This window comes from Corvus cornix, chromosome Z, assembly GCF_000738735.6.
Source record: "Corvus cornix cornix isolate S_Up_H32 chromosome Z, ASM73873v5, whole genome shotgun sequence".
Taxonomy (NCBI): domain Eukaryota; kingdom Metazoa; phylum Chordata; class Aves; order Passeriformes; family Corvidae; genus Corvus; species Corvus cornix.
Window position 1 is genome coordinate 64,556,027 of NC_046357.1, and position 27,789 is coordinate 64,583,815.

A 27,789-nucleotide genomic window follows, 5' to 3' on the forward strand; every position below is an offset into this window, starting at 1 on the left:
CACCACCAGTTCTGACTTTGAGACTGACTGGAAGGACCATCATATCTCCTCACCTACAAGGTGGCCAGTAAATTCAAGGGGAATTTTGCAGAGACAATATTCAGAAAGTTTATCTAGCCTCTAGGGAAAACACACCGGTAGCTCTATAGGTGGCCTGTGTCTGGTAAAGAGAAAATATTCTACACACACCAGTACTACATATATATCTGTACTACATAAACACATTTACAGAATATTTTACATCAGTGCTACTATAATGTGATGTATGTATTTTGTGAACATGGGGAATTGAAACACAAAAGTGCCCATAAACTGACACAATAGAGTATTTTTTATTATTAATTTAGGCAGTACTGAGTGCAAAATACCACTAAGAAACTATTTTTAGTCACTTATCACACACATTATTAAATAAACAACACACTTCTTAAATTCCATTAATCTATCACATTCAAAAAGGTGCATTCCACAGCTTTTTCTGGTGTAAACCACAGCTACAAGAGCTGAATATGTTGGAAGAGGTTGCGACAACTTATACAGATCCTTAGCTATACTGACATTTAAACTGTTTGGACGAGACTTCTGTATAAGCAGACAGACAGAGGACAAGAGCTGATTAGTGTGCAGCTTCCACCTACAAAGCACTATTTATGCTGAAAAACACTTTAGGCACAAGAAAGAAAAACGTAAATTCAAATTACACTTCCAAGGCAGAGATCATCATGTGGTTATGCCACTTTTGACACTTTCAACTCCAAGAGGGCCTAAATCATTTGTTGTTTGAATGCCTAACCTACTCCTGAAGGACAAACACAGGATTAAAAACTATCTGTCACAACTGTATGAAACAACCTTTCAAAACATTCCCTGGACCACAGATGTCAGAACTGGACACAGACAATACTACTGTGTCATACAGACAACATTATTGTCTTTAAGAAGTTGCAGATGCTCTATAGTAGAGGACAATGACAGTGAACTGTTGCCTTTTATATGCACAAGTGTAACAAATGCAAAACTCAATTTCGTATCATTAAGCTAAGTGTTCCTTTGCTTTCAGACTGCCCTCACAGAGTAGCACAGGAAATCTCTCTATGAAGCATTTCCAATAAGGCAAATACCATTTTGTTTCTTGAGACTTGAGTATTTAAGTATTAACAACGAATCCTCCTTACTCTCTGCAGCACTGATAAAAACCACCAATGCAGTAAACAAGACAAGCAGCATCCCTGTGCTTAGAAGGAAGATCACCTAGTGTTTCAGAACAGACTCTGAGGTTTTGTCATAGGAAGCAACAGGCTCCTCACCCACTGCAGTCTCCTAATGTGAGGCCTGAGAGCTGCCCAAAGCAGTGCTAAACCAAAACACCCACAGGAATAACACAGGAACACACAGGTTGTGTTGAAACCGCACTTTCATGTTACTATTTTTATGCATGTGCCGTGAGACAACACTGAAGCACACCAGGTATATTCTCTGGATGAAAGTGTCCTGATAGAAAGAGATTTGTGAGTCTTGTAGGAAAAATGAAATCCTCTTCTGCCTACCCACTATGGTTTCTGGTAAAACCAGAAGTCACCCTTCCCTGAAGTTTTCCTGTTGCATGACCTGTATTGCTTACCACGTCTTTGTTGGTTAATGCCTTAGGGTCATCAATGTTGTTTCTCAGCAGGTTACAGGCAGAAAGCATCTTTTCACTTAGCTCGTATCTGAGGGAGACAGCAAAATACATGGCATGTTTCAATTTTCATCTTAGCATTTCAGTACAGAAACATTAGTTTTTCTGAAAGTTCTCTGGGAATTAAAGTTTCCAGGCAAGCCATCTGCTCCCACCATGCAGAAACCATGCTGGCAGCTCTTCTCACCGACACTCCCTCCACACTGAATGGAGACAAATGGGGGAAGAGCAACAGGAATGAAGAGTGGGAAACACATCACTTTTGTGTCCTAAGACTTGGCAACCCTTCTAGTGGAAATTCTCACCTACTGCTATATGACTGCAGAGCACACATTATATGCTATGTGCTTTGATTACTTGATTAACAAGGAGCAATGCCAATAGTTGTGATGGAAACAGAATTAAGCAGTGGGAAAGAGCTCAAGAGGCGCCTCCCTGCCAGCTCCCATTCACTGGAACTAGCCTGTCTCATCCCACCCACTCTGGCAATCTACTCTCTTTTCTCCAGCCCTCTTTAACTTTTATACTTCTACTCCCTTGTCATTACAAAGTTCAAAAATAAGGTCAATGCCTGTGCCACATGTATACCAGGCTGTAGCCAACCATCCTTGCCTACAACCTGCACAGAGGATAATGGCAATTTTTCCAGAAAATTCTCCCAAAAATCAGAGAAGCTAACACATTCATGTGTGTAAGGTGGGCATTTTAGCCCTCATGGGTTACAAGCCAACTGCTAGTGCTTCTAGAGTAATGAAATTCTCCATCACTGCACAGACCATGGCCATGCATGGCCATGTGCCCTGCCTCTTCCCCTTGGAGGGCATTGCCAGAGCAGTCAGCTTGAAAAGAAGATGCTCTTTAAATACACATGGCTATCTAAGCTGTCTGCTGCTCTTCCGCCCAATCACCCCTTGCTAGTGTAAATATAAATTAGAGAGCTCTTTTGAGAGACTGCCCATGTATTTTTATGCCACCTGTAAAATAACAGGCTATGCTACAGTACTCAGTAAGCTCAGGGCTCTTCAAAACACACAGCTCCAGGGCCTCCAAGCTCTTAATTATTAATTTCTGCATCTCTTTTATTTAACAGCTGACAATTACAGATAACTTGATGCTAAGCTACATCTCCAGTGAAACATGACATTAATTTTGTTTTAGCTCTTTTACTGTTATTATTCCACCTACATAATTTTCCAGGTTAGCATGCTGGCAAACCCATTTTCTATAAGATATCCCTTCACTGTCTTTGTTTATACTTCCATGCCATGAGGCAGAGGTGACCTCCTTGGAGGCAGACTCCGGAGAGGGTGAGCAGCCTACCTCTCTCTGATTTCCACCTCCTCGGCCTCACACTCTGGGAGAGGACTGTCCTTCTCTGCCCCCACGGCGCAGACCTCTGCAGCATGGGGGGTGGGCTGCTTTTCCTCTGTGTGCTGGTCGCAGGGGTACTCGTGGCCCTCGCACTCCTCCTCCGAATCTGAGGAGGAACTCTCCTCGGAGCTGGAGTCGTCGCTGGATGTGGTCTCATACCTACAGGGAGAATGCAGAGGGGCAGAGGTGCTTGCTCAGTGCCATTCCACGGTGGTCAGTACCTTGCTTGCACTGGCACAAGTGGAAAAATGTCTTGCAAAAGCTTTGTCCTTCTGTTTTCTACTAAGAGACCTCTTCTACTCACTGCACTCAGTGTTATTGGCAACTGACACTGTCATTATTATGTACACAGTGTGTAATGAAAAAAGACCAACCTCTTTTAAACATAAGTCTTAACATTTTGTCAGACCTTGCCTTATGCCCAAAATGAAATTACTTTATTCAGAGTAAGTTGTGTTGTTGCTTTACTAGGCAGATATAAGTAGGGAAGCTAACACACCTACAGTGAAATTCCCTCACTATATGTAATGGTATTTTTATCTAATATGTAGGAGATTAGGTAAGTGAGATATTTAGGCTACATACTGCACAAAGCAATTGTACTGAAGAAAAACTAATCTAAGGAAAGGGCTAGGAAAGGTATATAAAAACAATTTAATGAAACCATTTTAAAGGTCTCTGCAACATTCTCGAAAGGCAAGTAATATTTTTTAAAAAAAGACAATTTTCCATACTGTTCTCTGTATTTGTGTAGGAAGGTCTCTGTATTTATTTAACACAAAGGCAGAAAAATTAATTCTAGGGCAATGGCATCTCTTGCTGTATTGTTTAATAGTATAATGCTGTGCTTGTCAGCTGCCAAAGATATATACAAGTTTTCCTTACTAAAGCATTGCCTGAGAAATGTCCCCATGTGTTTCATTTTCCTGTGTTAAATCTGGCAGCAAATCTCAAGTATTTGAGACTGATGCCATATATGACTTGCAAGCACAAGAGGATTAAGAGGAGCTCAGCTGTTCCATTCTTCCTTCTGATCCTTACACTCAGCAGTTGCACCCCAGCCTGAAGGACAGGCCAAACCCATGCACGCTCTCCTGGGTTCTTTCTCTTCTTCCCACTGTGGAAGTGCTACAGTGACAGATGTTTTGGAGACAGGTCTCTTACCCGCCATTAATGCCGACAAACTGCAGGTTCTTCTTGGTGTTGCTCAAATCCTTCTTCCCATCCCTTTTCTTCATGATAGATTTGAGTGTGTTCTCATTATTAGCACATACTGTTAGAAAGGGAGACAAAGCACTTCTATCAGTATAAATCCGTAGCCGTGCTTTGAATGCAGCAGCATTAGATGATTTTTCAAAACAGCTCTCTATTTTTCAACAGCTCTCTGTTAAGTTTACCATCTGAAGCTGGGTTTTCTAGTATTTATGTATATACAGTCATGGTGTGACATGCACATTGGAAATACTGAAGAACAGCTTCAAAATCAGCTCTGGGAACTAGTTAAGCCTAACTTTCCCATCTTTCAACATGCTGCTAATCTTCATGATGCTTTAGAAAACTTCAAGAAAAGACACGGGCTTTTTGCTTTTCTTTGCTATTTGTGAAAACTTTTAACACTGAAATTGGTTATTCTGTTAACAAAATCTTAATTCTTAGTGTCAGAGAGCAGCAGCTCCTTGCCAAAATGAACACATTAATACAGACAGCATGTTTAACAATATAGACAGCATATTTAAAAAACTATTCAACAGGGTGGGTAGACTCAGTCAAGGAAGGTCTTTCAGATTTAGTATTCAATGAAACAACTTTTAAACCAATCTTGATGCATAAGACAGGTAAAACATGCATAAAAATTTAAGTATTTAAAAAAAAAAATATTAACCCTTTATCTTTCAGTAGATTTTTCTTATGAAAACACTAAATGGCATTTCACTGATGCGCTACAATCTGCCATTTAAAACCTAACCACTACGTGCAGACACAGGGTCTCACACTGTGACTTTCTCCTTAGCTGCCTCTTTTCTTGCTTTTGCTTTTCTGAGAATACTGAGAACCTTCTTTAACTGTATTTCATATTCAGACTCCACCAGCATGACGAAAGGTGAATGTGAGCCAGTTATTACCATAGAGACCTGAGGCAAGCTGATCATCCGTCAGGTTAATTGGAGTGAGAGCTTTATCCTGAGAAGAAAAAGACTTCCTTCCCCGAGCAGCTTCCACCAGGGGAGTCGTCTTCTCCTCCTGAGTGGGCACAGTGTCCTGCTCCAATTTCAGCGTTCGCAAATTTGAAGTTAAATGTGTGTTTGCAAGTTGGCCATGAGGGATGTACTCCAAAGTAGCACCTGCCAAAGAAGACAGTAGGCGTCACAGAGGAGTCAAATGAAAATATTTCCATCAATACTGTGATCAACAGAAAAAAATCCAAGCTGGAAAAAAAAGGGTACTGCTTGTGCTTTAAAATACTCTTTTCTGAGAAGCTAATAGGAAAAAGACTGTAACTGCTTTCAGAAAATGCAAAAAAATGGCCATGAGTTTTTCTTTTGATAAAGACATACAATACAAGGACAATCTATAAAGATACTGGCTTTAAAAATGCATGAAAGGAATAGTCCTTCCTTTTCCTTCTCTTTCAGTATGAGTAGTGACCCCAGCTCCTGCCACCCTGGCTCAGGGTGGGCTCACTGAGCTGCTCCTCGATGACAAGCCTGAAGAGCACAGCACATTCACAGGCTCTGCAGGGTTCCTGCTGCAATAACAGTAACCTTTTTATGGTACTTGTTTTTTTAAAAAATGTCATTTTCCATGAAAGCAGAAATTTTTCAGGAAATCTTCCTTTTTTCCCAGTACTCTAGCTAATTCTGAAAGCTTTGTGCTTTGCCCAGTTACTGAGACAACTGCAATGAACTCCCACACACTACATTTCTTTTTTTTTTCTTTTTTTTGGACAGAATTGTACTGAGCTAGTAGCTGTATTTAAATCAAATTCCAAATGTTTGGGTTATACTTTTTTCCCTCACTGATTTGCTGGCATTCACTCACTTTTTCCCTTTGTGTATTTAAAAGGCAGTGCTAATTACGCACAGACTTTTACAGATTCCCCTGGAGTTACTCCAGCTGTGCTATTACAACTGCTCTACAAATCTGCACAAATACTTTTGTTTGTGCAACACACTGAGTGTTTTTTTACACACGTATGCCTCCCTAAGTGATCTTGTTAGCCTTCAAGGGAAAAAAAAGCTAAAGTTTAAATTGCTTTAAACTCTATCACTTTTTTTCTTTCACTCTCTTCTTGCACCCATGATGTGTGCCTCCGTATTATTTTTTGCCTTTGTATTTATCAAGAATTAAGGCACAGCCTCCTCATTCAAATACGAGCAGCACTGCACAGGGTGCTAACACACTGTAGTAAGGTAAATTCCAAACCCTAATTTTTAGACACATAGCTACATCTCTGTCTAGCAAGCTGTTCTTGTTAGACTGCCTTTCCCCCTTGTTACTTCACCTCAGTGAATTTTTCCTACAACAGGACATAATGAAGCTGATTTTTCCAAACACTGTCACTTCCCAGCAGCTTCCTCTTTTTTGTTCCCATTCCCACCCAAGTCTCTGAGTTACTAACCAAGCCTCACCCCGCATGCATTTCTCAGGGTACCTTCTTCAGCCGTGAGACCTATTGCCCAGTTCCACCACTACTTATAGCTTCTCCAACATACAGGGGAAGCTGTCTGCAGGGAAAGGCATGCAGCAGGGTATCGACAGTCATGTCACTACAAGCACAGCAAAAAAGCTTTTTCTTAAAGAGTGAAACGTGTGTGTGTGTGTGTGTGTGTAAGAAGGCAGCAGCCTCTCAGGGCCCCCTGGGTAGCAGCAACTCTTCTGGAGACATGTCTGAGCACTTGGGCACCCATGAAAAGCAAGAGGGAAGTCCTGACCTTGCTCCCCCCCCACTCCCCACTTTGCAGCACTGACTGACTTTGGTCGAGTCTCTGCCCAACAGCAAGCATCATCCCTCATCCAACAGCTGAGGAGAAGAGGGCTGCCAAGGTGATGGAGCACCAAGCCAAAACCAATGATTTTTAAACTCCCTTAACTGAAAAACAAGCGAACTGTCTATCTGCTTGCTTGGAGTGGTAACAGGTACAATTAAAGAGTATAACTACTTCCAGCTGCAGCTGGTGGTGGCTGCCTGGGCTGGTTTTACCAGGTCACCCCTTCTGCTCCAGACTGGCCTCTGAGGACATGGGAAGGAGTGGAGGAAACCTACTTTGAAGCATCAGGGATATGCAAAGATTCCAAAGATGCCCAGGTTTGCTTTCAGCAGAACTGTCTGCATCCTCTGCCAGACATCACAGGTCTCCTACAAAAGCAGCTGTGACAACTAAGGCGTGTCTGGAGGGGCAGGTGGGCTTGTGCATGCCAGAGCTGAGGGCAGGACTCTGGCAGGGCTGCGTGGGGCTCCAGCCTGATGTGAACCAGCAGCAGCACCTGGTGCACCCTTGTCATCCCCCTGAAGCCCAAGCCTCCATTTCTCCAGGTGTCTCCCTCCTGCCCTGGGACAGGCAGGGGAGGGAGCTGCAGGCTAAGAGAGAGAGAAAGGATGACAGTAGTAGACTTCTCTCCCCTGACTCACAGCCCTTCTTCAACCTGCCTCCAATGCAACAAGATCTCAGTAGGTTCTCTCTTATGGTTCATGCATCATTGGCTGAGAAGCACCACACTGAATTCAGGATATAGAGCATGATGTCCGTGCCTTCTAATGAAGAAAAAAAGGGTTCTGCTCAGCTGGCCCCTGACAAAAGAGGATTACATCAAGACTCGAGGGCAAGGAGACAACAAGTGTGCATTAGGCAAATCAGTCAGAGCACTCATTCTCCCTGCAAAGCTCTTAGATGTCTACACTTACTGCATGTACAGTACCCAATGATGAGGGGAAGAGAGCTTTGGGCTTAACTCAGCATTAATGCTGCAAGCTGTAAACTAGCATTTAATATCAGGTCCCAGGCCTTCCCCTTTTCAAGACAGCCAACATAAAGACACTTGGAGAGCACCGAGTTTAACCACAGAAAAACAGACAGAGGAAGGAGCTGTGCCACCCAACATTATGGTCAATGATTTAACAGATTAATCTACTGCTGTGCAAACCAAAAAGCTGAATGAGAGGAGTTCCTTCTTCCTCCAACAGAACTGCAGGGCCACTGTTGGGGCTGGAGGCAGTGCACAACTCTCCAGCATGGAAATGAAACCCTGGCTGAAGATCACCACCAGTCTACACGGATCTTAAAATAAGACTCTTCCTCTCACTTCAGAGAGGTCTCAAGTATGGTTGAGCAGAATCCTTCTCCAGGTCACGAAGCACAACACCAACAGCAAATTCGCCAACAGGTCAATACTTAGTCAGGCACTGCCTCCAGACAGAAGCCCTCAGGCAGACTTCCCCTGATGATATTCCTTAGTTTACTGTTCCAGGCAAATACTGCAAACTTGATGTAAGTTTCTAAGTATTGATAAGGAATAGCAAACTACAGCAGGGAGCTATTAAGAACTTCTAATGTATTTTGCAACGTAGTGCGGGATTTTGGAAAAGTTCAGGAGTAATTTACAGGCAAAAGTATGACAGAACAAAACAAAAAAACTTGCTGACTTCAACTGTACATGAACACACGCAGAAAGCTGCTCTCATCAGTTTAAGAGGGAAACAAGTGACTGAAGCACCCTCAGTGGTTTAGCTCCAGTGGTTTGAAGGAATGAGAGCGCCTATTTTTAATTTTTTAGAAGGAACCTCCTCTCATAAATCACTTGTGTTTCTTTTGAAAATCTCACAAATTGAAATCAGGGTGACAGCAAAACTGCTACAGAGAAGCAGCAGTTACCCATGCTATTTCTGGAACCTATAAAATCTGTCTACTGTTACTAAGATGCAATTTTCCTTCCTAACTGCAGACCTTCCCTCACATTTATGACAGCACAAGTAGTCATGCTGTTAGCTGGTTCAGGGGACTCAATAGATTATTCTGAATTTGCAGTGAACTCATGGTAACAGAAGTCTGGCCTTCACCCGCTTTTGAAAAATTTCCATTTAGTTTGATGGAAGCAAACCTAAGTATTATTATAAAAACAATTTAGCTTGACAATACTTTTATCCCACTGGAAACCAAGAGAAGTGCAGACAAGGCCGGGGGATTAAATAGCATCAGGATGAGAACCTAGCTCTGGCTGGAACATCACAGGCTTCTAGCTTAAAAAAGCGCACGAGCTTATTACTATGTGGTAGCTGCATAAAGATTTTATTTTTAACATGTTGGTAGTCAGTGCAAGCATTTATTTGCACAGTATGTTTATAATGGTCAGTGATACAATCTATACATTCCCCACTAAAGACAGTGCACAAATATCGTCTGGAGCATACCTAGCAAGGAAATACTTCTCTTTCACACTGCATGATTTCTTCACAGCAGAAATAAGCTCATTACAAAATTATTTTGACTGAAGCACTCAAAGTCTCCTCCAGTGGTTTTAAATCTTCATGCCTAAAAAGTTATTTTTTTAATACAAATAATTTTAATCCGCTTTCAATTTGGTCTATTTTTCAGAACTGTTGGAAGAAAAAAACCCATTTTCCTAAGGTAAATAAAAAGGCAGTGATGAGCAAACATGTTATGTTTAAACATTTACGAAGATTGATAGTAACCCACCCAACCGATAAATTCAGTACCTTCAGAAGACTAGAGCGTAGTTGCATTTTAAAAGGTACTTTTGAGCCATTCCAGGTTAAAAGTCAGTGAATTGAAAAGTTCAAAACAAAAAATTGCCACATGTGGGCTTTTTATACAATACACTGACAGAAGGCAGATTCTCTTGGGGCCCAGGCATAGGTAGACGTTGAACTACCATTCAGCTCCAGGCAAAACACTCCTTCTAATAGGATGAGGGCTGTAGTAAGAGGACTACAAAAACAATCTCATTTTCACTCTCTCTTTAGCTGTTTTCTCTGTGCTGAGAAGCTGCTTTCTATCCCCAAATTGGATTGTGAGTCCAGTTTGTTGAAACTGGAAATTAAAACCAATTCCTTTCCTTAAACATGACTGACCAGAAAAGATCACACATCTTTGAGTCAGCTAATCATCTTATTTATGAAACACTCTCTTTTCCTAGACAACTGTGTGTGAAGCTTGGTGAGAGCCATCCTTCATTTTCCTGATGAGGGGTGGATCACAGTACCTCACGATGCTGGGCACAGCAGGAAGGTCAGCTCAGAGAACTTCTTTCTTTCTCGTTCAGAGGATTTGATTTTCTCAGATGAAGCTTTATTGTTGCTGAAATATGACAGTACTTCCTTGGGAAAAATGGGCATCTCTAGCCATTAAGTATTCATAGATGTGCCTGTTACCATGGGAGCTGAACTCCAAACAGAGCTCAGTGCCTGAACATTTTATCCCTGTGCCCCAGCACAGGGAGAGAACTGGGGCTCTATCTAACAGACAGCCTAGCAGGCTGCAGCTTGCCACTCTCTAAGCAGCAATAAATTTGAAGAGAAAAATAATCTACACTGTGGCAAATTATGCTCTTTGCTAACTGAAGCAGAAGCCTGGAGACAGAGCAGCTTTTAGATTCAAACACTGCATGTAGTGTGCTACCAGAGAACCAAACCAGCAAATATTGTAATGCTAATAATGACAACAGTAAAAAGCTTGTGCTAACATAGGACCAGGGAAGGTGTATCAAACTTCTCTGAAGAGGTTTAGGGAATTTAATTCAAATAATGTCTTTATAGGGTAGTCACTGACCAGGTCTCTGCTCTTCTTCTGATATAACTGGATGGATATTTAAAACCGAGAAAACCCTGCTAAACACCCTAGCTCCTAATAGAGAGGTTAGTACCATTTTTAAATGGCATTCCCATTTGCGCTTTCCATATTGTCACAACTAGCAGAAACCACCTGCCACATGAAACATGCAGAGGAGGCACTGTGTTCCCTGAAACACCAGCCAGACACATGTAAATAAACAGTACTCATGTGGCACGTAAGTGGGACCAACTGCATGGCTGCAGATGCACTACCTTCCAGAGAATGTGGAAAATGCTTCACATATGTCAGTCACCTTCTTCCCAGCAGACTGATGGATGGATCCTGTTTGTTACACAAGAAGGAACATCTGTACAGAAGCTTAATCTGCTGATAAAGGCATGCATCCATGGCAGAGTTGGAGCTTAGGGCTTCCTCCACTTGCCTAAGACATAGGTACAACCACCACAATTTGTAGCAACCCACAGCTTCACACAATCACCACCATACCTGTGCCACATCAGCACAGGCTTCCGAGCCTCAGGCAAGCCCCAAGTCTTCAACTGCAATGGCGTGGTCCATGCTGCCAGGAAAGAAGTTGCTAACCTGTCAAACTACAAAGTATTCAAGAGAAAGGGCTGCCAAACACAAGACCTGTAAAGAAAAACGGCTTTCTCCTATTTCCTGCATTATAACTGACAACACAGGAAAAGATGACCATGTCCACACTACCTCATTAGTCCTACACACTGATTTGGGAGAACCAGGGCCTTCTCACATCACCATCATTCTTTCGGTCTTTCCATTGTCCCTCAGCCTGCTTCCCCAGCTCTGGTTAAACTTAGAAGTTTAGAATCTTGGAAGATCTTTCCACCAGATGGCACATCAAGATGTCCTTACCCTCAAGACTTTCTGACACTACTTGCTTCCTACTTTCTTTCACTCCCTAAAGTTTTAACTTAAGAAGCTGCCTCCTTCCTCATGATGATTCATTAGTGTAATACTTCCACTGGGACGCTCAGTTGGATTGTTCTAAAAAGCAACTGTAAAACTGATACCTAAAGATCACTGAGGCAAAACAGCCATGCATTTTCAGGTCAAATGTGCTCAGGTAGTTTTTTAGGGCATGGCAGATCTGTTGTTTTTAAATACCATTCTCAAAAACTCCCTGCCACTGAAAGACATCCACCTACAAGACTTGTAAAAAGTCCATGTAATTAGGACCCGCACAAGTGACTTTAGGCTTCTGGCAGGTATCTTACAAAACACATCATACGAGCATTCAAATCTAACATCCTGAAACTTCTTTAAAAATACAGTACAACAAACAGAGGAGATTAATGCACTCATCTCCCTTTAGGCTTCCTATACGCTGTCTGGTCTAAGAATATGGATCAATTAGCATCTAGGCTTATGACCCACATCCATATGGTTAAGCTGGACACACAGGCTGCCAACGGCAGCTAACATGACTTTGCAGAGTGGAAATGCTCTCATCTGGCCAGTAGGCCTGAATTCCCTCAGGTCACTAGGGCTTCTGAAAGACAGTACATATGTAAATAGGAGTTGCCAAGTTACAGAATGGAAGGTGATTATTTTACAGCAAGCAAAATACCAAGTGCTAATAGACTTGGTTCATAGATCATCTGACAGGTCTAAGGTGTCTAGGGATGAAAACTGCCAGCCTCTGTCCTGCTCAGCGGGCTCCAGCTTTCCTGCCTGCATCTCCATCACCCGCCATAAGCTGTGTGAGGGAGGGTGAGATGGCAGAGGCCCCTGCAGCACACCCCATCTCCCCAGCAACAACAGGCAGAAAAATCTGCAAAGCTGAGAACTTGACTAACGTGCTACCTCAGAAGCAGCGTAGAACACTGAGCCATTAGCATGGCAAACTGGTACCCAAACCACATGCCTCAAAGCCAGCTCAGGTATTTTTGCCCTAAAAGAAACTGGCCTCTAAGAGATGCTTCCTAAGAATGCTCTTTGAATAAAGCATTAAAGATGATGCTACTGATGCTAATTGGAAACCAGATGCTTCTGCCTCTATTTTCACCGTTTTTCTAAGAAAATGAGGCTTGTGAGGTCACACTTCTCTCAATAACTTAAACTCGATGCTTATTTGAACTGAACTGGAATAGAGACTCAGTGCTCTGAAGGCTTTTTGTGTTTACACAGGTTTTACAGAAATCAGTCTGAGATTCCAGGCATGGAGAAAGGGGCACTGGCTGAGTTGACACACACAACACCTGAAAAGCTACATCCAAGAGAACTAAATGTGAGGAAGGACTTATTAAGAGCTCATAAGCTATCATGAGATACTGATGCATGGGGAAAAAAAAGGCTTTATTAGTTCAGTGATTACAGAATTATTCAAGTTAGTGCTTCATTCAGCAAAAAATCTTTCTACAGAAATATGTATCACATGATCTGTAAAACTGCAGGAACAGGCAGAAGGACCAGCAGATAAATGTATTAAAGGCAGTATTTTCAAAATAAATAGGAAGAGATGGGGTAACATTTCAGGCTTAAGACCTCTTTTCCACTCCAGTTCTCTGTGGGTCTAAACTGTTATAGCCCATAGCTTGATTTATGTATGCAGTCCAGGCATGTAGTTCTCACCAGGGACTAAAAATAAAGAAATTTTACACTCATCATCCACAGCTGAAGATAATGGCATTACAAGCTAAAATAAAATTATTCCAGAATAATTTTATCAGGAATGTGAAATCTGAATCCAAGTATGAACATTTTTAGTAAATATGATCTATTTCTCCACCTGTGTCTAAATACTTTCAAGCCTCTAGACTACAAATTTGATACTGTGCAGTAAAAGCTGGGAAAGGAATTAAGGATTTACAGCTAGTGATAACTCTGGTTCACTGTTTTCACAGACACTTTTGATGTCTGCTAGATACCCTTACTATTATTGTATCACTACTTGTAAGAAGACTAGAATATAAAGTGCATACCAGAAATATAAAAACATTGCTTATATAGTACCATATTGCATGTATGCAGACAGAATATCATATATTTTCCTTACTGCTACATAAATGTTGCTTATTCCTTCACTATGGGAACCTAAACATTTTACCTCAGCTCATTAAATGGATGATTCTATTTAGCACATAAACACTGAAAACAATCAGATTTACCAAGCTGCATTTAAAAAAAAAATAGGTACATTTTAAGACAGTAAGCAAGCTGCAAGAGCTTTATATAGTTATCTGGATTAGCCAATGACATTCTGCTGACATTACATAGTACTTACTCAGGGCTTTTGTCCCAATTCAGCATCTACAATACAGATGCATTTGCACCAGTTTTTCCCTTCTCCTTAACCTCTTCTTTCAGTCACTGTATGGCAGGAGCAAGAAAGAAGTATCTAACAGCCACTGCCAGGCATTACATATTGGTTTCCAGGAAGCCACCATTTATAAATTTAATAGTAATGTGGTTGGATTCACCAGTAAGGTACCAGAAAAAAATGGCTAAGTTTTAAACTAGACTATCAGACACATTAAAAAAAAAATTAAAAAGTAATCAACTCTACCCCAGGGAATAAAGAAATCCCTCAAACTAATTGTGTATACTTTAAAATTAATAAATAAAAGGCAAGGAGTATTTAAATCCTGATTCTTGCCTTTCCTGAGTGTCACCAAAACCTCCAGCAGTAATTATGCCTTTCAAACACGAGGTTGTAATTAGGGATTACGACAAACAGTTACTGGAACAGAGAAAGCCCAAGATGTGGTTTCTGTGAAGCTCTCTGGAGTTGCCTATTATAAAGCAATCAGCCCTGCTGGAATGGGGAAAGCACCCCACAGGTCTCTGTCTGAGCAGCACAAGGAACAAAGGCAATGGAAGAAACACTATGAAATCCAGGGAAAGGTCTGTGGAAACAAGTCAGTTTGATACAGACACTGTATGTGACTTTCAGCTCCATCCAATCTGACACTGCTGTTTTTAAAAACATGCATGCCAAGTTTAAAATTCCAAACCCATGGGCATTAACCTCAAATACTCCTAAAGTTATAAAATGAAGTCAGCATGTTGCACAGTGGTTAAACCCTTCATAATTTTAGACGCCTTTCTTGCATGGTCAGAGCCATGGCACCATCATCATCAGGACCTTCAGAGCCTGCTGGACTGGGAGAGATAAAACCACCTGTGGTTTTTCAGCTACCAGTGATGGGCTGGACAGAATACCCAATGGGTACATTCAACAACAATGCTCTGTGCTTCCTTGGGGAGGGCTACAACACAGCAGCTTCCAGACTAAGCGAGAGCCTAGTAGGCAACTGACCTGCAGCCCTGCAGAAGAGCCGGCCCATGTACCAGACGTGTGCCCGGACTCTGGGCTTACCTGACGGGGAACTTCTCTCCATGCACTGCTTCTGAAGGTCCAGGCTCCGCAGCTCCTCCGTACTGGCGTATTTCATGACAGAGTTGATGGAGGTGAGGGTGCTGATGAGCTGTGAATTCAGAGATCCAATCTGGGAGTGGGGCTCCCCAAAGGCTTCTGCCAATTCACTGTAATTTTCAGCAAGCAGCATCTGCTGTTCCTGCAGCAGCTTCTGCACACGTTCAATGTAGTGATCCAAGCCTGTCCTCAGCTCAGGCGGAGGCAGAGGGCTCTCCAACTGACCACTGACTGGGTCGCACACAGACTCTCCCCCAACACCTATGCTCCTGGTGCCAGTCGGGACAACCGGCAATGGAGGGGGTCCACAGGCGATGCTCCTCATTTTCAGACCAACCAAGTAGTTCTCATAAACACTTATCTGTCCAATGCCACAGTCTTTGGTTTTTATTGCAGAAGGCTTTTCAAAGCCAGGGTGGCTAGAGAGCACGGTGCCGACTCCAACCGAACGCATCTTAGTAGACACGTGTATGTCCTTCACCCGGCCATCCCCTACAGCCACACTCCGCAACTCCACACTGTCCGTGCTGGTCTGCTTATCACAGCTGCTCAGAGTGGTGTTAGTCCCACAGTCCACCAGGCAGGCCACCTCTGTGCTGGTGTACTGGCTCACCATCTCCAAAGCAGTGCTGGTTTGCTGGCTAGCTGTGGAAGGCATGGCCATCACCATCGCCTCTGCCCTGGGTACAGCCTCTGTGACTGTTTCACGGGACACGTGTTCCTTGGGCACACAAACCACCACGTTCACCGAGCAGTCCCCGCAGCCCACAGACCTCACCGCTCCAACCGCCCGTGCCATCTGGCAAGGGCTTGGCACCTCCGCCAGCTCCTCTGTGTTGACACCTGTCTCACAGACGCTTGTCTCTGTGCCCACTGACTTATCATGCAGCTCCATGGACCTCTCTGTACCCTGATCTTGCACCTCTGCCCTCTCCCTCACCAGCCATCGGCTCATCAGGAGCTCAGGGCCCGCAGCTGCGCTCCGCGTGGCGGGTCTGCAGGAGGTGCCGATGCTACTCATCTGCAGATGGTTTCCCACTGACGAATCAGCAACCTCCACGTGGTCTCCCACCATTTGGTCTCTCGTTTGTATGACAGCCTCCACCATCCTACTGACAACATGGGGCTGAGCCATCATGGCTTTATCCACCTTTTTTCTAGACCCAGCTGCCTGCAACTCCTGTTTTAATTTGGTCATTTCCCTGTCATGGGTGGTTTCCTTCAACTGAACCTCTAGTCTGTAAATCTTCTCCTTAAGGGCTTCAATGGTCTGCTGCTGAAGCTCTATCTCTTTCTCAGCCTCTGTAGACAATCCGAACATGGCCTCTGTCACCCCAACTCCACACTCCCTCATTTCTTTCTCTGTTCCCACAGCTACTTCTTTGTGTTGCCTTGCAGATCTGTTGTATATAATGACATCGTTCATGTTCTCATCAGCACCCACAGCAACAGATCGGGCTTCTTTTGCCAGACTTTCTCTGTTTACCCGAAGGTTTGCTGGACTTTCATAGTTGCTATCTTGGATTTTTTTCTCCAGGGCTTGCATCTCAGCAGTCAGCTGTCTGAACTCCTCTATCCTCTGAGAGCTCTGTTCCACACTCTCCATCTCTTCCTCACAATCTATATACAGTTCTCCACCTCTTCTCACCTGAGACATGTGTTCCCACTGCTCTGCATTTCCTGCACTGTAGGATCGCTTTCTGAAACCGTATGTGTCGTTTTGAGTGGCTTTCCTGTGGTTTTTGAGCTCAGCCATCATGTGCCTCTTCTCCTCCTGCAACACTGAAATTTTGACCTGCAGCACAGGAATAGTCTTCACTTGTTCCTCAAGCTCCTTGAGACGCTTGAGGGCAACTGCCATTTGCTCCCTAATGTGCTGCAGATGCACCGGGCTCACATTGGTGACCGGCGTGGATATTCCCGAGCTCATGGGGCTGTGACGAATGGAACTGCCCAAGGAGGAGCTGAAACAGGTGCCATAGTCGCCGTTCCCCTGATACCCATTCTGCAGGTGCTGAGACATGTGACTGTACCCACTGGATCCCACAAAAGAGGGGAGGGAGCTTGTGGAGCCCATACCTCCAAAGCTGGAAAGTCGAGGCCTGCGGACATCTCCAGGTGTGACCTGCATCATCCTCTCCTGCTCCAGTCGCCTCCGTGTTTCCATGAGGGTTTTTGTTACAAGGAGGTTGTGCCGAGGAGGCTGGGGGGAGGGAGGAGGAAGCTGTTTATTCTCTGGGACAGTTAAGTAGGTAGGAGATACTTCAAAGGAAACTGAGGGTTTTGCAGGGACGGACAAGGTTACTTGACTCCTCGCTGCCGAAGACTGCTTGTTTTCATCACTGTTTGATGAAGAGAGAGACTCTGTGGAGGTCCAGCCACTGCACCGGCCACCAGAGTTCTTGGTACCCACTGAGGCTGGTACAGCTTTCCTCCCCTTTCGTATATTTAGTTTCTTAATGGTATTCCCCTTTTGTATATCATCCACGTACTTCAGAAAATCTAAGTCTAGCTGGTAGCCATAAGGTGTTTCCACAAAATAGGTGTCTCTCCGTTCTTTTTCATCTTCTCCATTTATAGTAGCTTCCTCTTTTTCTGGAAAAGAAGAAACAAAATCAGCATTCAGTAAACTACGCACTCACAAGTGCAGAAAGACGGGTGCTCACTGCATGCCGGAGGCAGAAACTGCTGCTGCAGCTCAGCGAACAGACCGACTTTCCGCTGACTGACCCTTAACACTAAATCCTGATTAACTTTTAAAAAGTTAATCAGTGGGGTTTCAAATGCTGAGAAGTGCATACCCACATAAACGCGAACACACGCATACACACAGACAGTGTCTGTTAATGAAGGGGCACAGACAGTAGCTCAAAGCTGTCCTTGCCCAAATCCTTCCAGTCTTCCCATGCCTCACCGAGCTTCCACACATGCTACGTTATCATGTAAAGACCACAGGATTACAACGTACCGCACGAATCATCTGGAGACCAACTTGTCTAGAGGGTGCATTCAAGCAGGTGATGGGAACTCTGACCCCAGTCCTTATGCAACCGATGCCATTAGACTTTACACAGCTCTGCAGCGCTGTTTTATGGCTCTGGAAGTGTGCTCTCAACTCAGCTCGTATTACTTCCACCAGCACCTCTGCCTCTTTCATTTCAAACTCCGTGAAGCCCCCACCACCACGACAGGCAGCTTAAGTCCCTTCCAGCAGGGTCTCGAACCCCACTGCTCAGGGACAAGAGTCATACAAGAGGTGCACCCACCTGCCCTCCACATGCAGGACTCGCCTGTTCCCGAAGTAATCTAAATAAAACTTCAATACATCTGCTGGGTTTTCTCAGGCTGCGTATTTATATGCAGCACTGCCATACAACCTGCTCCTCCCTGGCCTCATACTTGGCAGGAGTAAAAATACAAATAAAGAAAAGAAAAAACCAAACCAAAAACGGAAAAACAACTATTGCAAGTTATGCGCTGGAGGAATAAAAGCCGGCTTTCCGGTTACCTGAGTTAGCCACATGTCTCTGCCCCCACACTGCAAATTTTCCAGCCACGTACGGCTGTCCCAGCTTCATGTGTCACACGCCGGAGCCCTGCCTCCCTCCAGCTCGCTCCTGCTTCGCCCCATAAGGAAGAGCCGCCGCCCCCGCGCTCCCCTCCGCGGGCTGCTACCGTGCCTGGGCGCGGAGTCAGCGCTCCCCTTCGCTTCTGAAGGGAGAGCTTTGGGAGCCGCGTCTTCTTAAAGGAGTATAAGCCTCAGGGGAGGAGGAGGTAGGGGGCAGAGAGGGGAAAAAAAAGAAGCTCTCGACTTACTGCAACTACAGGAAGTGACTTAATGTTGCACTAAAAAGGTTTTCGGCGGGGGGGGGGGGGGGGAAGCTCTTGTTTTTCCAGTCTCCTTGGCATACTTAAGAAAAGCTTTGCCTACAGACAATGTAACTGCCTTCATGGCGATCCGTCAGGCTTTTGGCTGCCACAGGACATCCCGAGCAATAGATGGGAGGAGGGCACTGCTCAGAAGAACCCACCATCCCCAGTTCGGGAAAAGAATAGAATGGAGGCACAGACACAGGCACGCACATGTGAGAGCCACAGCAGTGGGACCGACCAGAACACCTCAGTACCTCGGTTCTGCAGTGTAGACAGACGGTTCGACAGACACAAACAACGCCCCCCCCCCCCAGACCACATGTTTCTGGTGAAAGACCAGAGTGTCAGTATGGTGTGGTATTTACTTACAGATACACCCAAAATAGCCATCTAAATACCAGTGGAAGCAAAAATACATCCATACAAAAACACTTCAGACACATAAGGACACACAGCTCAGTTCTGTCCAGTAGGACTGCCTCAATGTCAGACGGGAAAAATCTCCAGGACTCCTGCTGCCAAGGAGAGAATGAGAGCATATTCTCTGAATTACTCTTCCTCCCTGAAGATTCTCATGCTGGCTCCATTCCCTGCAGACAAACAACTCCCCACACCCCACGGCTCCACACCCTAGGCTGGTCCCGCCTGCACCCTCGGTTTGGCCCCACTCTCTTGTCCCTCATTCCCTGTACCCTTCTGGGTTCTTCTTGCCTTCTTCCCATGCTTTGGATTTCTCAGCCATTTTCTCTACTTACATCCATTTGCTTGCACCACCAATTATCGGCCAAAACCTGGTTATACTCTCACCCCTCATCTCAGGTTTTGTCCTAGTCACTTTACCCAGCCCATGTAAATTCAAGCTCCATTAGTTTTACCTGTTGTCCCATTTTTCCCAGTTCCTTTCCTCTGCTTGTCTTGGTCCTTGTCTTCCTACCCAGCAACATCTCTGATTCTCCCATCACTACACCAGTGAAGTCAAACATTTTCTCTGAACTGTCCTTGGGCACAATACTTAAGTGCTGGATGAGGGAGGAAGAACAGACTCTTCCTCGTTGGAAGGCCTAGGACTTAAGAATTAATGCACCTTTGGAAAAATATTCATAAAACCTCTAAAAAGACATGCAAATCTCATGTTCAGTCATGGGAATCAAACTGGGATCTCTAATGTACTTTCTTCTTCATGGAATTAAGATTGCTCAACAGAAACCTATAAAAAATAAATAGTAGTAAAGAAACAACCACACTGACACTGAATCACTCACTAAACTTCTCCACAACACGTGCAGACAGCTCAGTGTCTTCACAGTGGAATCTCTTTGGTCCTCAGCTGAAGCTGGCAGCAGTGCCAGGACACAGTTTGCATCTGGCGCAGCACAAGACGGTGCATGGAGCTGACTGCCTACTGCTTCTCCTTAAAACAACACAATGGGCATTCCACCAACCCAATCCCAGTATTGTCCGTTGATCCCTGGAGACGCTTCTTGATATATTAAGACAAATGAGGATGAGGCATTCAATCCACTACCACCAACACAACACTGAGGCAGCATGCAGGAGCTGTGCCAAGCCTTTGTGCATTTTGTTGTCTCGGAGAAAGGGCCAAAATGGGTGTGCCTGTTAAATATGAAACAAAACAAAATGGATGGCTGTTCTGAAGCAATAAAAATGGTTTTGTTGGTTCCAAAAGGAAAAAAAAATATATAATAAAGATGAAATTAATGAACACGTGGTAAGGCTGCAGCCCTCCTTTTCAGCCCTTAGGTGGTGGATGAACCATGGATACTTCCTAACTTTGGTGGGTGAGTACCAAGTGCTACACCAGCAGGTACCCCAGCTTAACCTCAGAGGAAGCAGTGTCCCTCCATGCCCAAAGACCTCAAGTGAGCAAAAGATTCCTATGCCCACACACAGAGAAGTATTACAGCAAACACCACACTGTACAAACACTCTTGTTAGGCTCCTTGTCTCATCCTTGGCCAGTTGATCATGGACACTGCTAAAGTTAGAACTATTCCCTAGCCTCTGCAGAGTATCAGGCAAATATTAATCATGTGTGCAGATGCACAAACACATACACTTTTGTCTGTACAAATGCTGCAGACACTCTTGTTTTCATAGAAAAGGAAGGTTGGAAAAGACCTTTAAGATCATCAAGTCCAAATGCAATGAGACACAAACACATCATGTTTTAAAGCCAGTACCAGTGAAGTAGAACATTCTGTGAAGAATAAAGCCCTCGTTGTGGTACTGTCATTATTAATGCATTTCTCCAGAAGTATACAAAGACTTCATTTCCCTCTCCCTGCTGCAGGATAACCATGGGAAGGACACAAGTGGCATTTAAAAAATGTACTCCTCAAATCTCACTTTCTGTACTGCTGGGACTGGCTCTGCTCAAACATTCCAGTCTTGCCAACCTCTATTAAACTATATCCTATCCAATGCACTACACAGGAACATCAGTATATTAAAATACTGAGTCTGCTCTACCTGAGTCCACACTAACCATGGCAGCTTCCAGCCCAGGAGAACTGGAAAAGAATAGAATATTTAGTTTCTGTGCTACAAGACTTCTCAGGAAGACAAAAGCAAGGGAAATGTGTGCACGCACTGAGTTTTGGTTCTGCAAGCCAGAAAAACTGTACTGTAGAGCTGCGCCTTGGAGGATTCAAGGGCAAAGAGAAGCCATTGAAGATGTATTTCCAACACTGAAAGTCTGAGGTGCCTTGAAAAATACAGACATCCCATGTTAGGCCTGCTCTCCACATCTGGTTATGATATCTGCTCTAACGCATTTTTATCATGGATCTGACTGCTACTAAAGTAGTCTTTTTCACGGAAATATTGTTATGAATAACAGTCTCCTTCCAGAGTTGTGGCGTAAGATAATTCATAAAGAATGCTGCAAAGGAAAAAATACAAAGGCAACAGTTGGCATAAATGGAGTCAAATCAGTATTTTTGTATGATCAGCTTCAATTTGAAAGGTTCTCTGGGGCAGGAAAAGGAATTAAAAAAAAATTATGACTTTTTGATTCCTTACTAGAACAGAGAAAAAATTGGTGCGCTTTCCCCTTCTCCTCCCACCTCCAAAACACTACTTTTGTTCTTTTTCTTCTCTTTAGCATATATAAATGACTATCAGCCTCACCTTCCGAAAAGAGCCAAAACTCATGAGGCCACGCGCTTTTTTTTAAAAAAAGCAGAACTGAATATTTGGCCATTTTTTCTGTCATTCTCCTTTTCAAGTGTTGGGATTTGAATGTAAGTTAAAACAACCACAACAAAACCTCTTGGAAAATAGACCTTAACCTTCCACCCTCATTTTATCAGTTTTCTCTTGGCTAGCAATATACAGAAGGTGCCATGAAAATACTTGCTCCCAAACAATTCAGTCTAGCTCTCTCCTGTTTTCAAAAGTGCTAGTGGGAAAAAAAAACAAACTAGCAGTTGACCTAAAAGATTTTTATTTTATTCCAAAAATCTAGAGGGGAAAACTTACAGAAACAGCAAGTAATTTCTGTACTTTTCCAGACACAGCAGGAGCATCAAGTGTTTTATTTTTGCCTTTGCAGTTAAAGCACAGGTGTGGAGTACACAGTGCCCCAGCTGGCTGCTCATCTTCTGCAAGGAGGAGAGGCATGGCAGCACAGCAGCCAAGCCACCAAGCTGCTCATGATCATACCCAGTGCTGCGTGCTGGGATGACCCAGCTCTCCTTGTACAAGAACATGGCACAATTGGGACAACTGCCCAGAACGCTACACTGTACTGTGGATGTGGCTGGTAACACCTTCCTCTCTTTTTCTGCCATGCAGAAACAACCAATAAATACTGCCTTGTAAGGAAGGTAATCTGTTTTGCTCATGCTCAGCTACAGTTACGCCCCAAGCAAACGGGATTTAACTCCTGATGCACCTGATGCTGTAGGGTATAGGGTATTACAGTCCAAACCAGAACACCCCAGCCAGAGAGGGATAACAGACCCTGCTATCAAATCCACACTTACAGGTGTGGAGGATTCTCCTGTTACAGAGCAGCACTGACAGCACATTTTACCAAAGAAATAAATCTCCAGTGTAAAATGTTTGCTGCAAATTTAATCTGAAAGAAAAATGAGGAGTAGAAAACTGGGAAAACATTTATATATGGTTTTTAGATTACTTTTCAAAATTTATGTGTCAATATCCCAGCTGGAGAGCTGACTTCTAAATCTGACATCTAAATACTCAGTGCTTAGGGTGGGGGCTGTAATCAGAAAACGGGGGATAGCAACTTCCCTGATGATAACAGAGAAGGGCTGAAGCTACACCACTGTATAATAAACAGGGTTTTATTTCACGATGTAGATGCTCCAGCTCAGGTATTTGCACTGGTAAGCCGCAGAGATGTGAATTAAGGACAGCACCTTAAATCAATGAACATAAGCAGCACCAGATGAAGAGAGATGGTTCAGATGGCTGCTATGTTTTGCTTGGGTTGTGAACACAAACACCAGGGCACTGGGCTAAGATTGCACATTTACCATGCAACACTGGTAAAAGAAGGAATTTGAAGAATCAATCTGCTCTTTTAATACCATGCTCTTTCTCGAAATACGATGATCACAGAAATAGGAGAAAAACTCAAAACAATCACAGCCACAAAGCAAATAACATTAAAAGCATCACTGCATGCCCTTGTAGAAAGTGCCTCTCCAGCTTTCTTGCAGGCCCCCCTTAGATACTAAGAATGTTGCTGGAAGGTCTCCCTGGAGGCTTCACTTTTCCAGGCTGAACAACTCACAGTTTCTCAGCCTGTCTTCATAGCAGAGATGCTCCAGCCTTCTGATCATTATAATGACCCTCCTCTGAACTCACTCCAGCAGGTCTACATCATTCTTATGCTGGGGGATCCAGACTTGAGACACAGTATTCCAGGTGGGGTCTCACAAGAGTGGAGAAAAGGGGGAGAATCACTTCCCTTGGCCTGTTGGTCACGTGTCTGTGGATACAGCCCAAGGTGCAGTTGGCTTTCTGGGCTGCAAATACACATTTCTGGGTTATGTAGAGCTTCTTGTCAAACAACCCCAAGTCCTTCTCCCCCAGGCTGCTTTCGGTCCATTCTCTGCCCAGCCTGTAGTTGTGCTCGGGATTTCCCTGACCCAGGACTTTACACCTGGCCTTACTGAACTTGAGGACACAGGCCCACCTCTCAAGCCTGTCAGTCCTTCTGGATGGCATCCCTGCCCTGCGGAGTGTTGACCACACCATACGGCTTGGTATCACTCGCAGATGTGCTGAGGGTGCTACCACTGATCACGTCACCAATAAAGACATTAAACAGCACCAGTCCCAATACTGATCCCTGAGAGGGGAGTCACCGATCTTCATTTGGACATTGAGCTGTTGACCCAAACTCTTTGAGCACAAACATCCAGCCTATTCTTTTTACATCCATCAAATCCATGTCTCTCTGGTTTAGAGACAAGGATGCCATGTGGGACAGTGTCAAATACTTTGCATAAGTCCAGGTAGATGACATTGGTCAATCTTCCCTCATCCCACCATCCACTGTAACCCCACCACGGAAGGCCCCCAGATTTGTCGGGCATGGTGTGCCCTTAGTGAAGCCATGCTGGCTGCCAACAACCACCTCCTTATTTCTTATGTACATCATTTTCAGGAGGATGTCCCCCATGATCTTGCCTTGCACTGAAGGAAGACTGACTGGCCAGCTCTCGCTTTGGTACTTGTGATCAGATGGATGCACTAGTCACTCACTGTCACCTCCTCCTCAGGGGTCAATTCCTCAACCATAGAACTATTTCTTAACCTTGCAGAGGTTAAGAAGAGACTCTAGCTTCTCTTATTCTTCCTTTTGGTACATGTTTGCCAGCTATGACAGAGCATTTTGGTATCACATAGGAAATGCTGAGAATGCTCACCAGCCAGCTAATCAAAGGAGCATATATGCAGTGAATAGCCTTTTTGGTGTTAGAACGGGGTCTTTCAAGGTCACATTACCTATTTTTACACCATTAAATGTTTTCGTTCACATGGTACAGAAAGACTTACGTACAGAAGTTATAGCTGAGCATCACACAACCACAGCTAAAAATTATTTCTGTGAGCTGAAAGCAAAAACCACCTTCCAAAAACACACCTCTTAACCCTCTCTAGTCTTTTTAATGTCTAAAAGTTTTACTTCTAGAATCTCTGAACTGAAAACTTGCAGCTCAAACAGAAGTTCATTTAAACTAGAAAATACATACTGTAAGAAAGGTGTGCAAATTAATTAACCCTGAATAAAAAAATAATCTTTTTTATGAGAAATATGTTCCTGGGGAAGTAAAAAGCACAACCATCTTGAGAGTGACTGCAAAATGCCCCCCATTAAAAATTCACAAAATCTGATTTATATTATTGACAACTCCCTTATTTGAGGCTGATAATAAATGTCCTTTTCAAAACACTTGCAATAGCTTGGTATCTGGCACTTTGGTGCTGGGACATCTTGTGTGTGCACCACTTCAAGGCCATTAACCAAAAAAACTAAGAGGCCAGGCTGTTTTGCCTCCATCCCAGTTCCTGACTCACAGGTCCCAAGGGCAGTCAAACTACGAGTGGCAGGAAGCAGGGCATGGGTGGGAAGGGATACAGTCATTAGCTTAGTCTGCTAAGTGCCCCACCAGCAGCAAGGAAGAGCAGAGCAGAAACCATGATGGTGACTGCTCCTGTTGCCAACAGCACTGCCACTTCTGGATAGAAACAACTGAAAACAGTGGCCACTTTGGCCAATTGCTGTCACAAATCCAGATGAGGGTGTCCTGGGGCTTTGAGCATGATGAGCAGGTCTACTATCAGGCAAGTCAGAAACAGCCTTAGTTGCATTTCACTAATGTGCTTCCCAAATCATCCTCCACCAATGCCCCATTAATGCCCATGTCAACCAATGTAACTGAGACAGAAACAGCTTGTCTTACACTGAAAGCAAATCACTGAATTGGTAACAGGGGCTCAGTTGACTCAAACAGAGAAAATGCTCTCCCCTGAAAGATGTATATTTCCTCATTGTGAACTTAGCCTCCTGCTCTCTCAGTTATCACTGGGAAGAGCAGTGAGGTGTCATCCTTTACTTCTGAGCTTGAAATGGGGGGCATCTCTGTCCTGTTTAGTTATGCTGGAAAACTATATGCTAACATGGCAAGTCCAAACCAGTATGAATGTATTCTTTTCAAGCACTTGATTCCCTGCACTTTTTTTTCATCTTGCAGTATTTGTCTACCTGAAAACTGTCCTTCATCATTCCCTGAAGTATTTATTTCATTCACATTCTACCATCTGCATGCTTTTTGGCTCCAAGCATATTTGTGAAAAATGAAGAGCATTCATTGTAAAGATACTCTCCAAATCAGAACAGCTCAGGCCTGACAAAATAATCTAAGTTTTTTAATAATGTAAGGCAAACAGTAGATACCAATCTCAGGTTCCTCACAGCCTGGGAGAAAGACATGCAGTCATCTACTCAATTCAGTGGGAGAGAAGTTCCGTTTCACACCATGGCCCTCTCCTTTATGAAAATGCATCCCAACAGATCTGAGCTTCAGACCACCACAGTCCTCTTTCTGTAAATACATCCCAATAGATCTGGGCTAACTGTGTCAGCCAGTGATGCTGATGAACACGAGGTTGACTCCCAGTGTTGATGAAGCACCTTGCTGTCCTCTGTAGCACAGGAGAAACTCCACAGCTCCCCTACTTCTCTTGCCAACACTTGAAAAGGTGGCACACCTGCCCCACTCTTCCAGCAGTACATCATCCTCTGTTGCCTTACACTACTTCATTATCACAATAAAAGTGACAAAGGAAAAAACAGTTAAAAAGTCCAGGGCTTGAATCCACATAGTAGGATGGGCTTCACGAAACTCAGGTAAAAGGCTGGTAAAGCAAGAGTAGCAAACTCCCAAATTTTTATCTTCCTTCCTTCCTTATCCAAATCATCTCCCCAAAGGAGTCATGGATGCAAGCTGGCTGTTTGCCTGAAAACATCTTTTTACACAAAGGTGCATCAGTGTTACCTGCTGAAGCACAAGCAAAGAAGGCTCTATTCACTGTCTATCCAAGAGCTACTGAATCACAAACCCAAAATATTTAGATTTATAATGCCATTACCCTTCTGTGCTTATAAGTCTTTGAAGAGGTGAGAAGTGGAGAACAGATACATAGGGCTATTGTAACAGGAATAACCATCAGGAAAGAACATGGACTCCAGGGATATAAACCTGCTGTGGAGTATTAAAACTGATTTACAGTTTCAGTTTCGTCTTACAGCTGTGCAGAGAGTGGAAAAATGTAAGAATTGTCTTCTGCAAGAATGCTTCAACAAATATTTGTTTTTATGAGTCCTGGAAGGACATTATTTTGTCACATGCTTGCCTCCATAAGAAATATGGTTTATGCTGCATGACCAGTATGATATTTCAAATACGGGGAAATTGTTCCCTCCTCCCCTTTTTTATATTAATTTAGTATGGATTCCTTCTATGAGATGTGTATTGCTTTCCAAACTTCAAAAGCCTAAATGATTTGTATTTGCCAAAAAAATTGAAAGCTTTTCCTCTGCATTTAAAACAGTTCAGAACAACAAACTGATTTTCTCAAATAAGTTAAAAAAGCAATCA

General features: G+C 43.7%; 1 protein-coding gene across 4 annotated transcripts in view; it reads right to left on the reverse strand.

Moving 5' to 3' along the window:
* Positions 1–27,789, reverse strand: part of KANK1 (KN motif and ankyrin repeat domains 1) — a 129,476-nt gene that overhangs the window by 8,737 nt on the left and 92,950 nt on the right. For 3 of the 4 annotated variants that reach the window (XM_039566917.1, XM_039566918.1, XM_039566919.1), the window contains 5 exons: positions 15,200–17,851; positions 5,173–5,391; positions 4,214–4,322; positions 2,999–3,208; positions 1,622–1,709 (listed from right to left, as the gene is read on the reverse strand). In XM_039566917.1, the coding sequence (XP_039422851.1) occupies positions 1,622–1,709; positions 2,999–3,208; positions 4,214–4,322; positions 5,173–5,391; positions 15,200–17,851 (3,278 nt within the window). Of the gene's footprint in view, positions 1–1,621; positions 1,710–2,998; positions 3,209–4,213; positions 4,323–5,172; positions 5,392–15,199; positions 17,852–18,764; positions 19,047–27,789 lie in introns of those variants that run through there. The other variant, XM_010392826.4, reaches the window with a different exon arrangement.